The sequence below is a fragment of the Rhinolophus sinicus genome, linkage group LG06 (genome assembly GCF_036562045.2).
Source record: "Rhinolophus sinicus isolate RSC01 linkage group LG06, ASM3656204v1, whole genome shotgun sequence".
NCBI lineage: Eukaryota > Metazoa > Chordata > Mammalia > Chiroptera > Rhinolophidae > Rhinolophus > Rhinolophus sinicus.
The window spans coordinates 529415-547316 of record NC_133756.1 but is presented as its reverse complement, the minus strand read 5'-3'; the positions used below and the strand labels follow the sequence as shown (position 1 = coordinate 547316).

At 47.9% G+C, this 17902-nt stretch overlaps 1 protein-coding gene across 3 annotated transcripts in view; it reads left to right on the top strand.

Moving 5' to 3' along the window:
• The first annotated feature begins 3335 nt into the window (after nt 1-3335).
• MFN2 (mitofusin 2) overlaps nt 3336-17902 on the top strand; it is a 30390-nt gene continuing 15823 nt past the window's right edge. The window contains exons 1-5 of one of the 3 annotated variants that reach the window (XM_019756306.2): nt 3336-3593; nt 4736-4869; nt 5284-5351; nt 10810-10988; nt 14381-14516. In XM_019756306.2, coding sequence (XP_019611865.1) covers nt 10814-10988; nt 14381-14516 — 311 coding nt within the window. In that variant the 5' untranslated portion in view covers nt 3336-3593; nt 4736-4869; nt 5284-5351; nt 10810-10813. Of the gene's footprint in view, nt 3676-4735; nt 4870-5283; nt 5352-10809; nt 10989-14380; nt 14517-17902 lie in introns of all 3 variants that reach the window. The other 2 variants (XM_019756307.2, XM_019756308.2) reach the window with 2 other exon arrangements.

Genomic DNA, 17902 nt, shown 5'->3' with positions numbered 1-17902 from the left:
CAGAATTGATAGTCCCTTTAGGGAGGCAGGGAGCTTGGAGGAAGAAGCCATCAGCCAGCCAGCTGCAGGACAAGGCAGCAGTAACAGGCCCTCTGTGTATCACATTCCAGAGGCCGGCCCACACCCCAGGCGGCATCCTTGAGCAGCGCCCCAGTCCGGCCTCTCAGGACCTGAGGCTACTAGTTGCCTCAGGGCAGTATGGCAGGACCGCTTCCACTGACCAACCTCACTGGGAACTGATACGCTGGTAGATACAGCGGGTACTGGTTTGCCTCTTGAGGAATTTGTGACGAGATTCTACCGTGCTGTCCAGTATAAAACTCTATTGTTTCCTTTATACTTCACATCATACTCCACTTCTGACATTTCTGATCACCAAGTGTATGGTTTTTTTTTCCCACACCAAGCAACTCTGACACTCAGCAGACACTGAAAAGATGTCCTACAAATTTAATTCAATTCAGACACTACCTGGAGATAGCAATAGATCGAACAGGTTAAGGGCTCAGTCACATACGACTGCTCTACCCTCTGTCTAACACTCATCACACGTCCAGGTTTGCCACCTGTGCTTCTGGCCCATGAGGGGAAGCAGAGTTTGCCACCCAAAATATGCCTTTTGGATACTAATTTTAAGCTGGTTATTTTTAAGAAACAAAAGATTTGGAAAGAAACTTTGACCTTCCCCCTAACCTCCTAAAAATTTTTAGAGAACCTGCTCCAGGAAGGGGGCTCTTATCATAGATAACTATAGTTTAATATGAACTAGGTGTAATAGGGAAGAATGCAGCAAGGTGAAGGGTCCTCTTTGTATCCCATTGTTAAAGATGACCCAGGAAACATTTACTTACCAAATATCTGCTTTTCTATCTCCACGTGAATTGCCTTCCTGCCCTTTGAAGTCCCAAATCACAACCCCCAACCCCTTCTCCTTGGGTCAAGATGGCATATATGAGTTGTGACAATTAAGTTCCAGAAGTTGTTGCAACGATGTTGCTAACCTTTTTTGACATCAGAGGGATTATTCATTATGAATTTGTACTAACTGGACAAACAATTGACCAAGTTTACTATTTGAAAGTGCTGAGAAGGCTGCATGAAAGAGTTAGATGACCTGAGTTTTTCACCAACAATTCATGGCTCTTGCATCACGACAATGCACCAGCTCACACGGCACTGTCTGTGAGGGAGTTTTTAGCCAGTAAACAGATAACTGTGTTGGAACACCCTCCCTACTCACCTGGTCTGGCCCCCAATGACTTCTTTCTTTACCCAAAGTAAAAGGAAATGTTGAAAGGAAGATATTTTGATAACATTCAGGACATCAAGTGTAATATGACGACAGGTTTGATGGCCATTCCAGAAAAAGAGTTCCAAAATCGCTTTGAAGGGTGGACTAGGCACTGGATTAATGTGTAGCTTCCCAAGGGGAGTACTTGGAAGGTGACCGTAGTGATATTCAGCAATGAGGTATGTAGCACCTTTTCTAGGATGAGTTCGCAAACTCAATTGTCCGACCTCGTAAACCTTAACTGCCCCATCTGTCCTGGGGTCTCATATTCTTCTGGAACATATGTAATAAAAATTCGGTCATTTCTCTTGTTAATCTGTCTCATGTTACTTGATTGTTGGTGCAGCCAGAGGAACTTTTTCCTCCCCACACCTAGTAGGTATAAATCAGAGACTCCCACCACCCCCTCCTGGGGTTCGATTAATTGACTGGAGTGACTCATAGAACTCAGGAAAACAGTGTACTTAGTAGATTACTGGTTAATTATAAAAGGATACAATTTAGGAAGGGCCAGATGGAGGAGATGCATAGGAAAGGATACATGGGAAGGGGCAGGACTTTCCGTGCTCCCTCTGGGAGTACCACCCTTCCAGCAGCTCCAAGTGTTCACCAGCTTGGAAGCTCTCTGAATCCTGTAGTTCAGCGATTTTTATGGAGGTTTCATTACCTAGGCATGACTGATTAATTCATCGGCTATTAGTGATCAAGCGAATGTCCAGCTTTCCTACCCTCCCAGGAGGATGAACAGGTGGTGAGGCTGAAAGTTCCAACCCTCTCATCACCTCCTTTTCCCTGGCAACCAGCTCCCATCTTTACGGACCTATCCAAAAGTTACTCATTAACATAAACTCAGATGTGGTTGAAAGGGGCTTGTTATGAATAACAAAAAACACCACTTTTGGGTGGCCGGTTGGCTCTATGAATGCAGTGCTCATAACACCAAGGTCGCTGGTTCGATTCCCACATAGGCCAGTGAGCTGCGTGGGGAGGGGTCTGGGGGGATGTCGGGGTGGGGGCCCTACAACTAGACTGAAAACAATGACTTGACATGGAGCTGATGGGTCCTGAAAAGACACACACTGTTCCCCAATACTCCCCAATTAAAAAAATAATTTAAAAAAAGACACCACTTTCACCTTTATTTGAACAGCCGCTAAGCTATTTCAGGAACTGAAGACAAAAGTAAATATTATAACAAAAAATGACCTTATGGCTCTTAAATAGGAAATTACAAGGATTTCAGGAACTATGTGCCAGGACCAGTGGATGAAGAACAAATATATGTATTTCTTATTATAAACCCCAATATTACAGCGAGCCACATATAATTTTATATTTTTTAGCAGCCACATTTTAAACAGTAAACAGATGAACTTCATTTTAGTAATATATTTTATTTAACTCAATTTATCCAAAATATCACGTTAACACATAATCAATACAAAAATATTGAGATCATTTGCAGTCTTTTTTGGTACTAAGTCTTTCAGCACATCTCAATTCGCACTAGGGGCTCCGAGGTCACACGTGGCTGGTGGCGGCTGAGCTGGAGAGCTGAAGGCTTCGGGCCTTCCATGCTGCTGAGGCCATCAGATCTGTTTCCTGCTGTATCCCAGTGCCTGACACATAATGAGGCCAGGTGATCTTTTATATCTCTTTTATATCCCTTGGGCTGGGGTGATCTCTCCGAGCCTCGTGAGTCTGTTGTGAAGGTTAAATAAAATGAGGTATGTTAAGTACCAGCTCAGTAACTGTTGATGTTCTTACTTCCTCAAAGTCAATTGAAGGGCAGCAGGCCCAAGCTCGCTTCCTGGCTTCCTCTTGAGAGCTCGTCTCTAAAATTACAAAACGAAAGCTTAGATTCCAGAGCTAGTAGAAGCCTTGGGGTATGACTCTGGGACACGAAACGAAAGAACTGAAACCTCTAATCCACGCCCTTGTTTTCTTTGCCCCTTGACAGCTCGAGGCCCCGCCCACCCAGCCCTGACAGGCGCGGGGCGGAACTACAGCCCCCAGGATGCAGCGGGAGTCCCGAGCTTACGTCATCGGCTTGGGACGCCTGGGCAGGGAGGGGAACGCGCGGAGACGCCTCTCCAGGCCATCAGCAAGCGGGCCCTGGACACGTAAGGAAATGACAGGGTCAGCCGGCTGAACTCGGACTCCAGTGACTCACCCGGGCCAGAGCCGCAAACCTGCGGTGGCTGGTGACGCGCGCGTCCTCACTCCTCCCGCCTCTCCTCGAGGTTGCGCTCGCTGGTGACGTCGGGGGCATGATGGCCGCCGCGAGACCGGGAAGGTGAAGGTGAGAGGGCGAGCGCGCCGGGGTGGTGGTAACTGGCCCGGCCCAGCCTGGCGAGTCCTGAGCAGTGCGGTGTGGGCCGGTGGTATGCTGGGGCCCTGGGGCTCGGAACCCGGGCGGGTGGGCGTCCCCACGCTCTGGCTCCGCGCGGGGCCCTCGGTAGCCCTGAGGAGGGGGCGGGACTCGGGGTGGGGTCTCCTGAGGCTCCTCGTCGTCCCCGCCTTCCCAGGCTTCACGGCCAAATGTCGCCCCAGCCCTTTCCCCACTTCTTATCCAGTCCTTTATATCAGCCAGCATTTGTCCCACACAGGATAAGTCCCCGTGTTCATCACCATAGCGCCCTGCCCTGACCTACCCCACGTTGGGCACTTCATACACTCTTGTATAGTCGTCGATTTATTTGTTTGACTTTCAACCAGATGGTAAGCCCCTTGAGGGCAGGGCCTTTTTCACCCATCCCTAACTCTAGAGCCTAGCGCACACTGAGAAGGCATACAGAAAATGCCAAGTAATTAACTGTTTGGATGCACAAAGCCAGATCTGCCTATTACCCTCTTTTGTAATCCTTCATTACCCTATTTCTTTCTCTTTCTTTCCCTCCTCCCAGAAAGGGCTCTGATTACTGCCCTTCTCACCCCATAATTGAAAACAGGTGATCTTTGGAGGCAAAGGGAGGTGATATCTCAATTCTCAGCTTTGACTAGCAGTCTATAAATCTTTTAAGTATTCCAAGCCTCTATTTGCACCATAGAATTGAGAATTAAGTAACATATTTGATAGTGTCTGGCACCCAGAGACTTTCAGTAAGTTCCACTTCTCTTTCTCATCCCTACCCTCCCGTCACTAGTCCTCAGTTCTCAAGCCCAGTTCTTGTCCTGGTTCTGCTGCCTCCTCTTACCCCTCTGGTTTGCCTTCACCAGGGCCCCTGCTTTTCACGTGACAGAACACGTGTTTGTGCACACCCAGGGTTGGCCCCACACCTGTGTGTTGTGTTTTTCCCCAGGGCACTTCTTCGCATATCACCCAGTACTGCAATGAGTAAGCTTCCCTCAGGGATGAGTTTGTCTTTATACCTGATTAGACATGTTTTGCACACCAGTTGTTTTTTTCCCTGCCTGTTGACATGTCTCTTTTTCTTTCCAAAGTTGGAATTGGTGGAGTCAACACAATCAGCCAACCTCAACCTAAGACAGGACAGAGAACTCAAATTCCTTTCGTCTTTTTGACTCCAGCTATGTCCATGATGCCCACCCTGTGACAGTCTCTCACCATCCAAAAAGTAAGTGGTGGCTGTGACATCTGGCGCTCTGGATTCTGGGTTGAGTGGAAAGGGATGTGCTCTGTTAGCCATCCAGTGGCGAGTCTCTTGGATGGGGTCATCTTTGCACAGAGCTGCAGTTTTCCAACCTGTGTTGAAAAAACTGTAACTCCTTTCAACTTCCGTGGAGGATGTCACTGGTTGCTGAGAAAGCCTGTTTAAAGGTTGACAGTTCAGAAAGTAGCTGGGATCTCTAGGATCCCTGAAGAATTCGCTTCTATCTCCCTTGTTTGTTCTTTGCTGTGTTGGCTCCACCCTGCTGCTCTCTGCTCAGCAAAGATTGGCTCCTTATCACATCTTTCCTAAGAGTGTGCTCTGCCCCATTTATCCTGTATACTCTTTTGTTGCAATTTCTCAGCATTTCCTTTGTTCCAGTTGTGCCTGCAGACGATCCGTGGATCCATTTTGTTTTCCCTGCTAGGAGTTGCTGTGCATAAATCTGGGTAAGGAGGTGGTGTGGATTCAGGGACTGTGCTTGGGATCCAGACACATTGCAGTGAATTTTGCTACTACCCAAGATACCTAATACTTCGCAACTAATAGCCTAGGTTGAGGCAAAGCTTTGGCTTACCTTGGAGTGCTAATAGTTTCAGTTTAGAATTAAGTTTGGTTCTGGCCTTAGGTTAATGTCTGTTAATACTGTGCTCCCAGAAATTTTGGGGGCTGGGAATGGGAGACTACCAGGATGAATGAGGCTTTTCCCAAAGTGTGATCCTTAGGATTTTAAAAGTTGTTACGTAGAAGAAGGGTTTCTTCAGATAAATTTGTGAAAGGCTGCGTTCGGTACAGTTCAGCCAGTGTCTTTACTGTAGCCCTTGCTTCCCAAAGTCTTTACTATGCTCCTGTGCTCCAATGGTGGCGGACTGTAGCACGTAGTGTTTTAAAAGTTGATTCTACATGTAACATTGGGCGCACTAGAGTGCTGTGAACTATGCTTTGGGAATGCTGCCATAAACTGTCTGAAGCCATGACCTTCAAGAGCACTTTGCAGCACTTAACAATAGCTCAAAATGTGCCGTTTAGTGTATAGCTGATACTGGAGCAGACTCGGGCCCAGCTATGCTTGGAGGACCAGCCCTACATGCCTGCAGTGAACGCTGTGGTAAAGCAGGGACTATCAGGGCTTTCCAGAGGAGGAACAGGAACCCAGCCGCCTCCCAGCACTCTGGCCAGCTAGGAAGCCAACAGGCGAAGCCCCAAGATAGTGGAGGCCTTATCTTGGCTGGTGTGCGTGTATTTTGCAACTTTGGTTCGTTTGTGCACCGGTGTACGTCTAGCTTGCTCTTTGGAAGGATTAAATCCTGGAGTCTGAAAGGTTTGTTCAACTTGACTCACTGAGCTCTAAATAATAAGGAACAGAAGCTTGGTCAAACGCTGCTTTTTAAGAAAAAAAGTAGGTTTGTGTATTTCAGGGATGGACGGGTAGGAGGTTGCCCCTCTTAAGGCGCAGTCACTAACTCAAACCATGTCTCTTACAGTTGTGGAGGAGGCAAGTAGAAATGGAAGTAGGTCCATACTCTGTGTCAGAGACTGGCTTTCTAGAAGCTGATAGGCTAGACGGAGACAGAGTGGTGAAAAACCAAAAAGTCTGGTAAGGTTGTGTGTTCACCATGGGGACCTCCGGGAGGGCTCCATGGAGGGGTGACACTAGAGTCGGGTCTAGAAGGACAGTAAGAGTCAAATGGGTGAAAAAGGAGAGGATTCTAGGCTGAAAGCAGCAGGTGCAGCGCAAACATGGACTCTCCGCTTGGGAATTAACAGCGAGAGAAATCAGCGAGTCTGGAGGGGTTGGAGGTTCCACGCGAGTGTTTCCGTGTGAGCGTTTCCACAGGAGAGGTTTGGAGCAGGCAGCTGCAAGCTGGGGAACGGTGAGAGTGGGTCGGCTTCTGGACACGCTCAAGTCCCAGCAGACTGAGCTTTTACTAATGTGCATGCCTCTGAATCTTGCCTTCACTGAACACTGATGCTTTTGGTTTCATGTCCGTTGGGTGTGCAAACAATGACCAGAACTTGAAAGCACTTGCTTCTAAAAGCCCAGCTGATCTCAGTGAGCTTGCTGCCTGTAAGCGGGTCACTTCGGGGGCTGGGCACTGCTCGTCCTCACTCCTGAGCAGACCTGTTGACTCCATCCTGGGCGAGCTGTGGGCGTTTTGGTGGAGTTGCCTCTGCCCTTCCCTGATGGCTGGGTGTTGTGATCTTGCTGGTGGAGTTTGCTGTCTTCACCTTATAACATGTAAAGATACCTTTGAGTTTGTCCTGTGTCATCCTTAGTCTTCTCACAGTCCCTGTGGTATCACGCTTGTTGTACACACAAAGAATCCAAGGCTCTGTGGTTAAATAACTTGCTCAAGTTTATACAGCCCAGAAATAGTCCAAGCACAATTTTTCATTTGTTTGGTAGGTTTTTTTAAAGGGAATTTTTTATTTATTGGGGAATATATTGGGGAACAGTGTGTTTTTCCAGGATCCATCAGCTCCAAGTCAGGTCGTTGTGTTCAATCCAGTTGTGGAGGGCGAAGCTCACTGGCCCATGTGGGAATCAAACCGTCAACCTTGGTGTTATGAGTGCTGTGCTCTAACCACTGAGCCAACTGGCTGCCCTTATAGGGAATTTTTATAAGAGTTTATTTGAGCCCAACTGATGACATATGCCAGGGAGCAAGATCTCAAATGCTCCCACTAGCATGATTTGAACCCAGTTCTGTCTCCTTCCAGAATCTGTCATCTATAATGCTATATCACACTCCCTCTCAGACCCCTTTTCTTCCTCTTCTGGTCATGTGTATCCCCTATTTCTCTAAGAGTCTTATCTGCTGGGCCACAGTAAGCCTGATTTCAGTGCACTCTCCTTTCCTGCTTTGGAGGAGTCAGTGGTGTTTTCTTCCCAGTATCCCTTCTCAGAGGTCTGCTGTCTTTCTTATTTAAACCCTTAACATGTGGCCTCCATGCTAAGAAAGTCTCTCTCAGAGTTGTGGTGTTTTACTGAGGAGGAAGGTAGAAATGGACATACAGTCATTTCTATATCATTAAGCTGAAAATCATTAACATCACAGAATAATTTGTAGGTTTAGGCAAAACACGTGGGTTCCCATTTCCCTGTGAGTCTGTCTTTCTGTCCACTCTTTGGGATGGTTAGTTTCCAAGAGCCAGTTTTCAATTATGCTAAGTCTACTTTTTCTAGATGTTCTTTCTGCTTCTCAGGAACTTGTTCAACACCCTTTGGCACCCTTTGGCAGTTTCTCATCTGCTCACTCATGAGCAGCGCCTTCTCCCAGGTAGAGAGAGTGCCGGCTTGGTAGGGTGGAGCGCTGATGGCCCTGTGATTAGGGCTGCTGGGGAGGGAGTGGCCGACAGGAATTTGCTGGGTGTTGGAGAGGCTAGAGCCAGGCACACACTACGCCTCATCCTTGGTCTTTTTCCTTTGATCCCCAGGATCTGAGGGCTGTTTTGGGGAAGTAACTCTGCATGGAGGGATCTCTGAGGAACAGTCCACTTTTGAAAGGGACCAGAGATTCCCAGCCATATCTGGGTGCCACCTTCTGCAGTCTGTCTGCCCCTTTTGACTTTGACCAAAGATCTCTAGGACTTTGGAGTCAAGTCTTGTGCCCCCTAACATGATATTACTATGTGAAAAAAATAAGCTACAAAGATGTGTGTGTGTGGCTAAGTGAGAACAAGAGACCTACCCACACAAGCAGAAGCAGGCTGTGATGATAAGTGTGAACAGTGCTTATCACAGGATGGTGGTATCGACCTTCAGAACTTCCAAACTAGTAGAAAAAATGCACAGGAGTTTATTAGAGTTTATTTCAGCCAAACGGAGGACATGCCCAGAAGCAAGACTGAGAAAATGATGATTGGGAAAATGCTATAGAGAATGGTAGTTTTGCAGTGTTTTTTTTGCGTTTGGAGTCAAAGGAGGGAACATGAGGACAATTACATGAAATCTGCTGATGATGGTAGATTAAGGAGGTGAGAACAGCAAAGCCGGGAAATCTGACCGGTTAAAAAGTAAAATGGGGGCAGACGGGTGGCTCAGTTGGTTAGAGCGCCAGCTCGGCAATGGGGCCAGTTCGATTCCCACATGGGCCAGTGAGCTGCGCCCTCTGCAACTAGAATGAAGTGAATGAGCTGCCGCTCAGCTCTTGGGTGGCCGGATGGCTCAGTTGGTTGGAGCGCGGGCTCTCAGCCACAAGGTTGCTGGTTTTGACTCCTGCAAGGGATGGTGGGCAGTGCCCCCTGCAACTAACAATGGCAACTGGACCTGGAGCTGAGCTGCGGCCTCCACTACTAAGACTGAAAGGACAACTTGACTTGGAAAAGTCCCAGAAGTACACACTGTTCTTCAATACAAGTTCTGTTCCCTTTCCCCAATAATATCTTTTTTAAAAAAAGTAACATGGAGAGATACATACCATATTTTACTATGTATAATGTGCACTTTTTTCCCAAATTTGTGAGGGGGAAAAATAAGGATGCGCATTATACATGGGGAGTACTAATTCTGTATCTGTATGTTTTTAATTCTTTTATTTATGCTTATGAGTTTAAATTGTAACTCTGGAAATCGATGATATCCATATGCAAAATGATACCCTGGAATACGATGAGCAGTTTTGTTGAACTTACGACAAACTTGTAATGATGAAGAGTTCTTGGCCTCCTATCATGTGTAAATACGGTAAATTTGTTACCGGTACATAAAATTTCTTGTACCTTGTATCTTTTCTTGTGTTTTGTAATTATTTATTACGTAAAATTTCTTGTACCATAATATGTTAAAAATAAATGCTAAAATTCCTTTATAATACAAAAAACAAATACCTAAATGTAAACAAACATTTGAATTAAAAAATTAAAGCAAAAGATATTTTTCCCCCTGAAAGTTTAGGCCAAAAACGTAAGTGCATGTTATACATGGCAAAATATGGTATTTCTTTTCCATCGGTGGGTACAGGATGGTTAACATTTAACATTCACAGTCAATAGAGACGGTAATGGACAACAAGATCATGTGCTTCCATGAGGGTAGTTACGCCTCCAAGGGCTCTGGAAAAGGACTGCTCTGGCATTTCCAAGGTATGCTAACCTAGATGCCCAAGAACAAAAGGTGGAGGCAAAGATTAACCTTTCACTAGGGAAGTTATAGACCTGGGGCATGGTTGCCCACCGTGACCTGCCCAGTTAGGAATTTATCAGATCATCCTGTGAGGTCACTCAGTCGTGGAGCTTGTCAGAGTTACTGCATAGTCACAGTGGGGTTATGGATTTTTTACCGTTAGTTTCCACATTTTCTACTGTGCACACATTGATAGTGAGAAACACCAATAAATAGTTTTAAGTACATTGTAGGCCTCTCACTTGAAGATCTTTTTTTTGTCCACCCTCCCCCCAAACCCCCAAACCAAAACTTGTTAGAAATAGGGCCGTCAGGACCTGGACAGCAGAGTGGCCAGGGCCGGGTGGTGGGAGTCACTGACCTTGAGCGACACTTGGCTTTCCCTGTTTTCAGCGCTTTTTCTCAGGGGGGTGATGTATAGGAGATAAGTGAGATTTCTGTCACTCTTTTCTTCCTAAGACGCAGGAGGGCTTCTGTGTTACCTTGTAGTTTCTCCCTGCCTCTCTCAGAGGTGGGGAAGATGGCCTATCGCTGTTCAACAGGCGAGGGACGTCAGTGGTCTGAGTGCCCACGCTGTGTGACGGGGAGACTGGCCCAAGTGTCCTGAAAGTTCCTTTCCTACTCCTGAGGCGCTGGTTCTGATTCCACCACCCTGGTCTAGTCCTGGAGAGCCCTCTGTTCAGGGCTGGTCCCACTTCTCCCTGCTGCACCCTACCCTATCCCTAGGGGGGGCCTGCCGAGCTGGGTGTTTCTGGGTTTGCTTATGTTGTCTTTCCTTGCAGCGCAATGTCCCTATTCTTCTCTCGATGCAACTCCGTTGTCACGGTCAAGAAGGATAAGAGACACATGGCTGAGGTGAATGCTTCCCCACTCAAGCATTTTGTCACTGCCAAGAAGAAGATCAATGGCATTTTTGAGCAGCTGGGGGCCTACATCCAAGAGAGCGCCACCTTCCTTGAAGGTGAGTTAGGTACCCTGGTAAGCCGGGCTGACTTCTATCAGTTTTCATATTTAGGTGGCAGGATTTGGGGGTGGACAGGGGAGCTCATACCCAGATGGGTCGTCAGCTTCCACAGGGCTCTGGTCTTGGAATCATGTGGAGTTGGTCTCCGGGGAGATGGGCCAGGGAAACGGACCTGTCATTTAAGAATTCTGTGTATTCCCTTTCATTTAATCACGAGGGGTGGATGAGTCTTACCCTCACCTAAAAGATAAGCAGATTGAGCTTTGGAGAGTTGATGGACACTTTGTAAGCGCTGGGGGCTTCACCCAGGTGTCTCTGACTCCAAGGCCCAGGTGTTTTTCTCGGCCCAGTTCTAGCTGCCATTAATACTTGGCCGTGTCTGGGTGTTGGTCGTCCCAGGCCAGGGTGTTCTTTCTCTGATATTTTTAGATAACAGGACTATGAATAGGAAGCTTGCATCACTGGCACCTTTTCCATTAGTTACTAATTTGAGCCCACCCTGTAGTCCCTGCGCTGTCCGCAGAGAAGAACTGGTTCCCGGGGTTCCACTCAGTCTGAGCGCCAGCTCCAGCCACTGGCTTTCTCAGGCTCTTTGTCTAGAAGGCACGCCCTGGCTCCACATGCTGGGATTGTCAGTGAAGACCCAGTAGCTGAGTCTTATCTGCCCTTGCTTTGCTCACGTATGAAAGGGGCTCAGGCGAGACCAGAGGTTTTCAGCTCCTAGCCTGCAGAACCCTGGGAAGTACAGTGCAAATGCCCCTGGAGTACCCTTCTCTCCACGCTCTGCTTTCCACCAGAGTGGCTTGGCTGCTGGTTGGTTTACATGTTAGGCTGCCACTGAAAGGGAATGGGCCCAGTCCTGTGGTTTGAATGTCTGTGTCCCCCCAAATTTCACATGTTGGGATCCTGTGGCCCAATGTGATGGTGTTAGGAGGTGGGGCCTTTGGGGGTGATGAGGTCATGAGGGTGGAGCCCTCCCACAAAGCTCTCTAGCCCCCTTCCCCCAGGTGAGGCCACCACGAGAAATCTGCGACCTGGAAGACGGCCTTCCCCCAACCAGGCTGCCCAGGATCTGAGGCTTCCAGCCGCCAGAACTGTGAACAGTCCGTTTCTGTTTTGTGTAAGCCACCCGGTCTGTGGTACTGTTCTAGCAGCCCAAAGAGACTACGACTGAGAACGGCTCTCTGTGTCCTTCCCTCAGCATGGTGCTTGATACAAGGGAAAGTATTCCCTAGGTATCTGTTAACTTTAAAAATAGGAATTTTAAACTTACAAGGCTGGTGGTTGAAATTATTCCAGCATTACCTGCTTACTTAGCAGTAGCTCTGGTGTGCCAGGCCCGGGGCATGTAGGGATGGGGCAGACCAGGCCACTGTCCTCCCAGGGCCAGACCAACCCTCTGAATCACTTATTCAGATGGTGCTGTGGACAGACAGGTGATTCATGAAGGTGTTTATGTGATGGCACCAGGACTGGGTGTTTGGATTTCTCTTTTTGTGAAACTATGAGGCCTCTCCTGTTGGTGGACTGGAAGGGAAAGAGCTGGGCTGATCCTGAGATGTGTTTGGGATTGCCCTGGCGGGGGGAAGGGACAGTTACTGCCTTGGCACTGAGAGTTTGTTGGCTTACTAGCTGTTTTCTTTTAAATGGAGCCGCTTGCTGGAAAGCTGGCTTCCTCTGAGGTACATTCCAAAACTGAGGCCCACATGTTCATATAAAGGAGGAATGTTGATGGGTCTGAGGCAGGGTGACCAGTGGACATGGGGAGGCCTTGTTGGTTTGGTCACTTCTTTTCATGGCTCCAGCTGTAGGAGAAACTCACTGGCCAGTTTCTGAAATGCCACTTGTGCTGTGGGAATGTTCTCAGGGCTGGGGCCTGTCAGCCTAGTGGTTGACGAGTGTTGTAATCTGTTTGGGCTGCTGTAATAGAAATACCATAGGCTGGGTGGCTTATAAACAACACATTTATCGCTCACAGTTCTGGAGGCTGGGAAGTCCAAGGTCACGGCATCAGCAGACGATGTCTGAGGCGGGCTAACTTCCTAGACTGCTGCTGTCTGTTCTCTGGAACCTCACATGTAACTACGTGGCACAAGAGGCTGGCTAGCTCTCTGGGGTCTCCTTTGTCAGGTCACTAACCCCAATCCTGAGGGCTGCACCGTCATGACTTCCCTAAGGCCCTGCCTCCAGATGCCATCAGACCATACACATCACACGGGGGACATAAGCATTTAGTCCACGGCAGCAAGAATGTGCTGAGGGGCCAAATTCCCACCCACTCTCTAGCCAGCTGATGCACCTTCCTGTGCAAGTACTAGATGGGGTGGGGGCAGGATCGTGCTCATTTGCTCCCATCTGTCATAATTTAGTATCCATTTGCCTGTTAGGGACTCTGGGAAAAAACAGTGCAGTGATCCCAGGATCTGCTTGCTTAGCAAACACTGCATAGCTGCTGGGCGCTGGGTGCTGGGATCACACAGTTTGGCCCTCACAGGGTAGATGACGCAGACAGGTAAGCTAGGTGGCTACGCTTCGGGGAGGCAAGTGCTGAGATGGGAGAAGTACAGGGTGCTGTGGGAGCATGGACAAGGGGACCTGAGTCAGGTTGGGGGCGGGGCGGTCAGGGAAGGCTTCCTGGGGGCTGTGCAGTCCAAGCTAGACCTGAGGCGAAGTGGGACTGAGGCAGAGGGGCCCAGCGTCATGCATTCATTCTTCAAAGTGCGGGTTGGGGGCAGCATTGAGCAAAGCCCAGAATAACGAGGCAGCATGCGGGCAGTGGTGAGGCAGCGGGATGGCAGGAGGCCTGGCTGGAGCAGGGGTGGCCCCAGGAAGCCGCACAGGGGGACTAAACGCCAGGACTCCAGAGCCAGCCTGCCTGGTCCCTTTCCTGGCTCTGCCACTTACTCTGTGACTGGTAAATGACACCATGTTTGAAAAGTGATCGGAACAGTGGCTGGCATGTAGTGAGAACTTTGTAAGTATTTGTTAAGTAAAAAACCAAAGTAAATGATGGCAGTTAATGTTTGAGTATTCATCACGCGCCAGCTACCATTTTTAGCACTTCTTGAGTTTTAATTCATTTAATCCTTGCAATAGTCACATGCGGTAGGTACTGTTAGCTCCATGTTAAGGGTGAGGAAACTAAGACCCAGGAAGGTTCGTGTGAGGTCCCAAAGCTAGGAAGGGGTAAGAGCCAGCACTTCGTCGCCTGCACTGGAACCCAGGTAGGTAGTCTTGCCCTGAGAGCCGCCATCTGACCTGCGGCTCTTCTGCCCCACAGTAGGGAAGCTGGACTGCAGGGAGCCACAGAGGTGAACTCTGTCCCTTCCAGCCCTGTGACTGGACCGGCTTAGACCAGGTGTTGACCCATTTTCAATCTCCGCCTCTAGACACCTACAGGAATGCAGAACTGGACCCTGTTACGACAGAAGAACAAGTTCTGGATGTCAGAGGTTACCTGGCCAAAGTGAGGGGCATCAGCGAGGTGCTGGCCCGGCGGCACATGAAAGTGGCCTTTTTTGGCCGGTGAGTCCCTGAAGGCCTCACACCTTCTTTCTTTTTGGCTGGGAGGGAGGGGTGAAGGGAGGGAAGAGAGGAAGGAGAGAGGGCAGGGAGGAAGAAGGGAAGGAAGGGAGGTAGGAAAGGAGGAAGGCGGGAGGGGAGGAAGGAGGGAGGCACTTTGTGCAGAATCGCAGTCTGGGTGCCCCAAGGCGCTCTTCTGTTTATTTTTACTTGTAGTGAAACACTCGTAACAAAATTTAACATCGTAACCATTCGTTTTTTTTAGCAAGGGAAAATAACCAAATTTCATACATACATGTATATGGGAACTCCACATACATGAGAGTCAGAGACCTCACATGCATGAGATGTTCAGAGACAGGAAGGGGGCCTGAGCGCATTTAAGACATCCTGAGCTACTGTGTTTCCCCGAAAATAACACTGGGTCTCCTATGAATTTTTGCTCCAAAAGACGCATTAGGGTGTATTTTCAGGGGATGTCTTATTTTTTCATGTACAACCATCTACACTTATTCAAATACAGTCATGTCATCTTCTTCTGGAACCATACTAAATGCGTCTGTCTAGCTGACGATCTTAACTGGAACTTATTTTTGGGGTACGTCTTATTTTTGGGGAAACACGGAAGGGATGAGGTACTGTGCCCTGGGGGCTTCAAAGGGTCTTTGCAGGAAGATAAGAAGAACAGACATTTTGCAAATAGAAGTTTGCTCTGCGCTGCAGATAGTAGGTAAAGGAAGGGCCAAAGTTTCTCTTGAGTCTGATGCTAAAATTGCCTTTAGCTCAAAGTAATCTACGTACCACTGAGGCACAGCTTGGGGTGACTCCTTCTGAACCCCCACAGGTCCCTCCTCTGAAACTTCCCTGGAAGTTTCATGTTCTGGAAGCCAGTGTGGGAGACCTTCTGTCATTGAATCCGTCTCAGTCCTGAGAAAAGTTCTGTTGGGTTAAATAGTTGTGTCTCATTTCAGGAGGCGGCGATGCTGGTGGGCTCGCCAAGTGAAGCCTGTGGTGCAAGCAGTCAGGCATTTATTTAATAGGAGACATCTCTATGGAAACAAGAAAAACAAAGTAATTATCGAAGTGGACTAGAATCCCGCTTTCTGAGTTCTGAAGGCAGGCAGTCAGGAAGATTTCTGGTATCTGTCTCGAATCATCTTCAGGTGGAGTGGAGGCAGCCAGTGACGGTCTGATAGATTCTCCTGGTCTGTAGTTGGAATGTCTCTGGTGATCTGTCTGCATCCGGCACGGAGACTGTCCATAGATGAGCATCATAATCATTCTTAGGTGTACAGTTCAGGAGTGTTACATACACGTACGTTGTTGTGCAACCGTCACCACAAGCCATATCCAGAACTCTTTCCATCTTGCAAAACAGAACTCTTTGCATCATTAACTCCCCACTCCCCTTCCCCCAGCCCCTGGTAACCACCATTCTACTTTCTGTCTATGAATTTGACAGCTCTAGGGACCTCATATGAGTAGAATCATACAGTATTTGTCCTTTTGTGACTGGCTTATTTCACTTAGCGTAATGTCCTCAAGGGTCGTCCATGTAGCTGCAGGTGTCAGAATCCCCTTCCTTTTTAAGGCTGAGTAATAGTCCATTGTATGGAGAGACCATATCTTGTTGATCCGTTTATCCATGGTGGACACGTGGGTAGCTTCCACTTTTTGGCTCTGTGAAGAATGCTGCTATGAATATGGGGTACAAATATCTGTTCGAGACTCTACTTTTAATTCTTTTGGGTCTATGCCCAGAAGTGGAACTGCTGGATCATACAGTAATTCTATTTTTAATTTTTTGAGGAGCCACCATATTTTTTCCAGAGAGGCTGTACCATTTGATATCCCCACCAGCAGTGTACAAGGGTTCCAGTTTCTCCATGTCCTCCTCCTACTTGCTTCCTGTTTCTTTTTTAGTAGCCATCCTAATGGGTGTGAGATGCTATCTCATTGTGGTTCTGATTTGTATTTCCCTCGTGATTAGTGATGTTGACCATCTTTTCATGTGCTTGTTGGTCATTTGTGTCTCTTTGGAGAAATGTCTATTTAGGTCCTTTGCCCATTTTTAAATTGGGTTTTTTGGTTTGTTGTTTTTTTTGTTGTTGAGTTGTAGTTCTTTATATATTCTGGATATTAATCCCTTACGAGATACATGATTTGTAAATGTTTTCTCCCATTCTGTGGGTTTCCTTTTCACTCTGATGACTGTTCTTTGATGCACAGAAGTTTTTTATTTTGACAGTCCAGTTAATCTATTTATACTTTTGTTGTCATATCTAAGAAATTGCCAAATCCAGTGTCATGAGGCGTTCTCCTATGTTTTCTTCTAAGAGTTTTATAGTTTTAGCCATCAGATCTCCTTCTTGTTCCTCTTTGAGGTCCAGTAGGCACCTCTGGAATGTTTTCCATACCACCGAGCAATTCTCCAGTTCTCGGTGGACACTGACTGGTGTCCTACAAATTGAACTCAGTTCTGACACTGTCTACCTGGACACAGGTAAGGACTCAGTCCCACAAGACTGCCCCCACTGCAGACACCATTCAGAAACCTGTGCTTCTGACTGAGTGGCTGTAAACTGGAGGTTCCCAGGACCTCCTCAAGTTTGATTAATTTGCTAGAGCGGCTCACAAAGCTCGGGAACATTTACTTACGTTTACTGGTTTCTTATAAAAGGCATTGCTATAGAGGATACAGATCAACAGCCGGGTGCAGAGGTACATGGGGCCAGGACTGGGAAGGTGCTGAGTGCGGAGCTTTTGTCCCTAGGGAATGGGGATGTACTACCACCAGGCATGGGGATGCCTTTCGTCCCCTGGAAGTTCATCACATCTCATTGTTGAAGAGTTTTTTTGTTTGTTTTTTAAATTTTATTGGGGAACAGTGTGTTTCTTCAGGACCCATCAACTCAAAGTCACTGTCCTTCAATCTAGTTGTGGAGGGCGCAGCTCAGCTCCAAGTCCAGTTGCCGTTTTCAATTTTTAGTTGCAGGGGGCACAGCCCAACATCCCATGTGGGAATTGAACCAACAACCTTGTTGTTGAGAGCTCGCACTCTAACCAACTGGGCCATCCGGCCACCCCTCCGGAAGCTCAGCAGCAGCTCATTGTCTTCAGTCTAGTTGTGGAGGGTGCAGCTCACTGGTCCATGTGAGAACCGAACCAGCAACCCTGTTGTTCAGAGCTCGCGCGCTTACCAACTGAGCCATCTGGCCGTCCCTGTTCAAGAGTTTTTGTGGGGCTTAATTTGCAGTCCCCTTCTTCCTTTTCCCAGAGGTTGGTGGGTGGGGCTGAAAGTTCCCACCCTCTAATCACTTGCTTGTTTTGGTGACCAGCCCACCTTGAGACTATCTGGGGAGCGCACCCTGAGTCACCTTATAGCATAA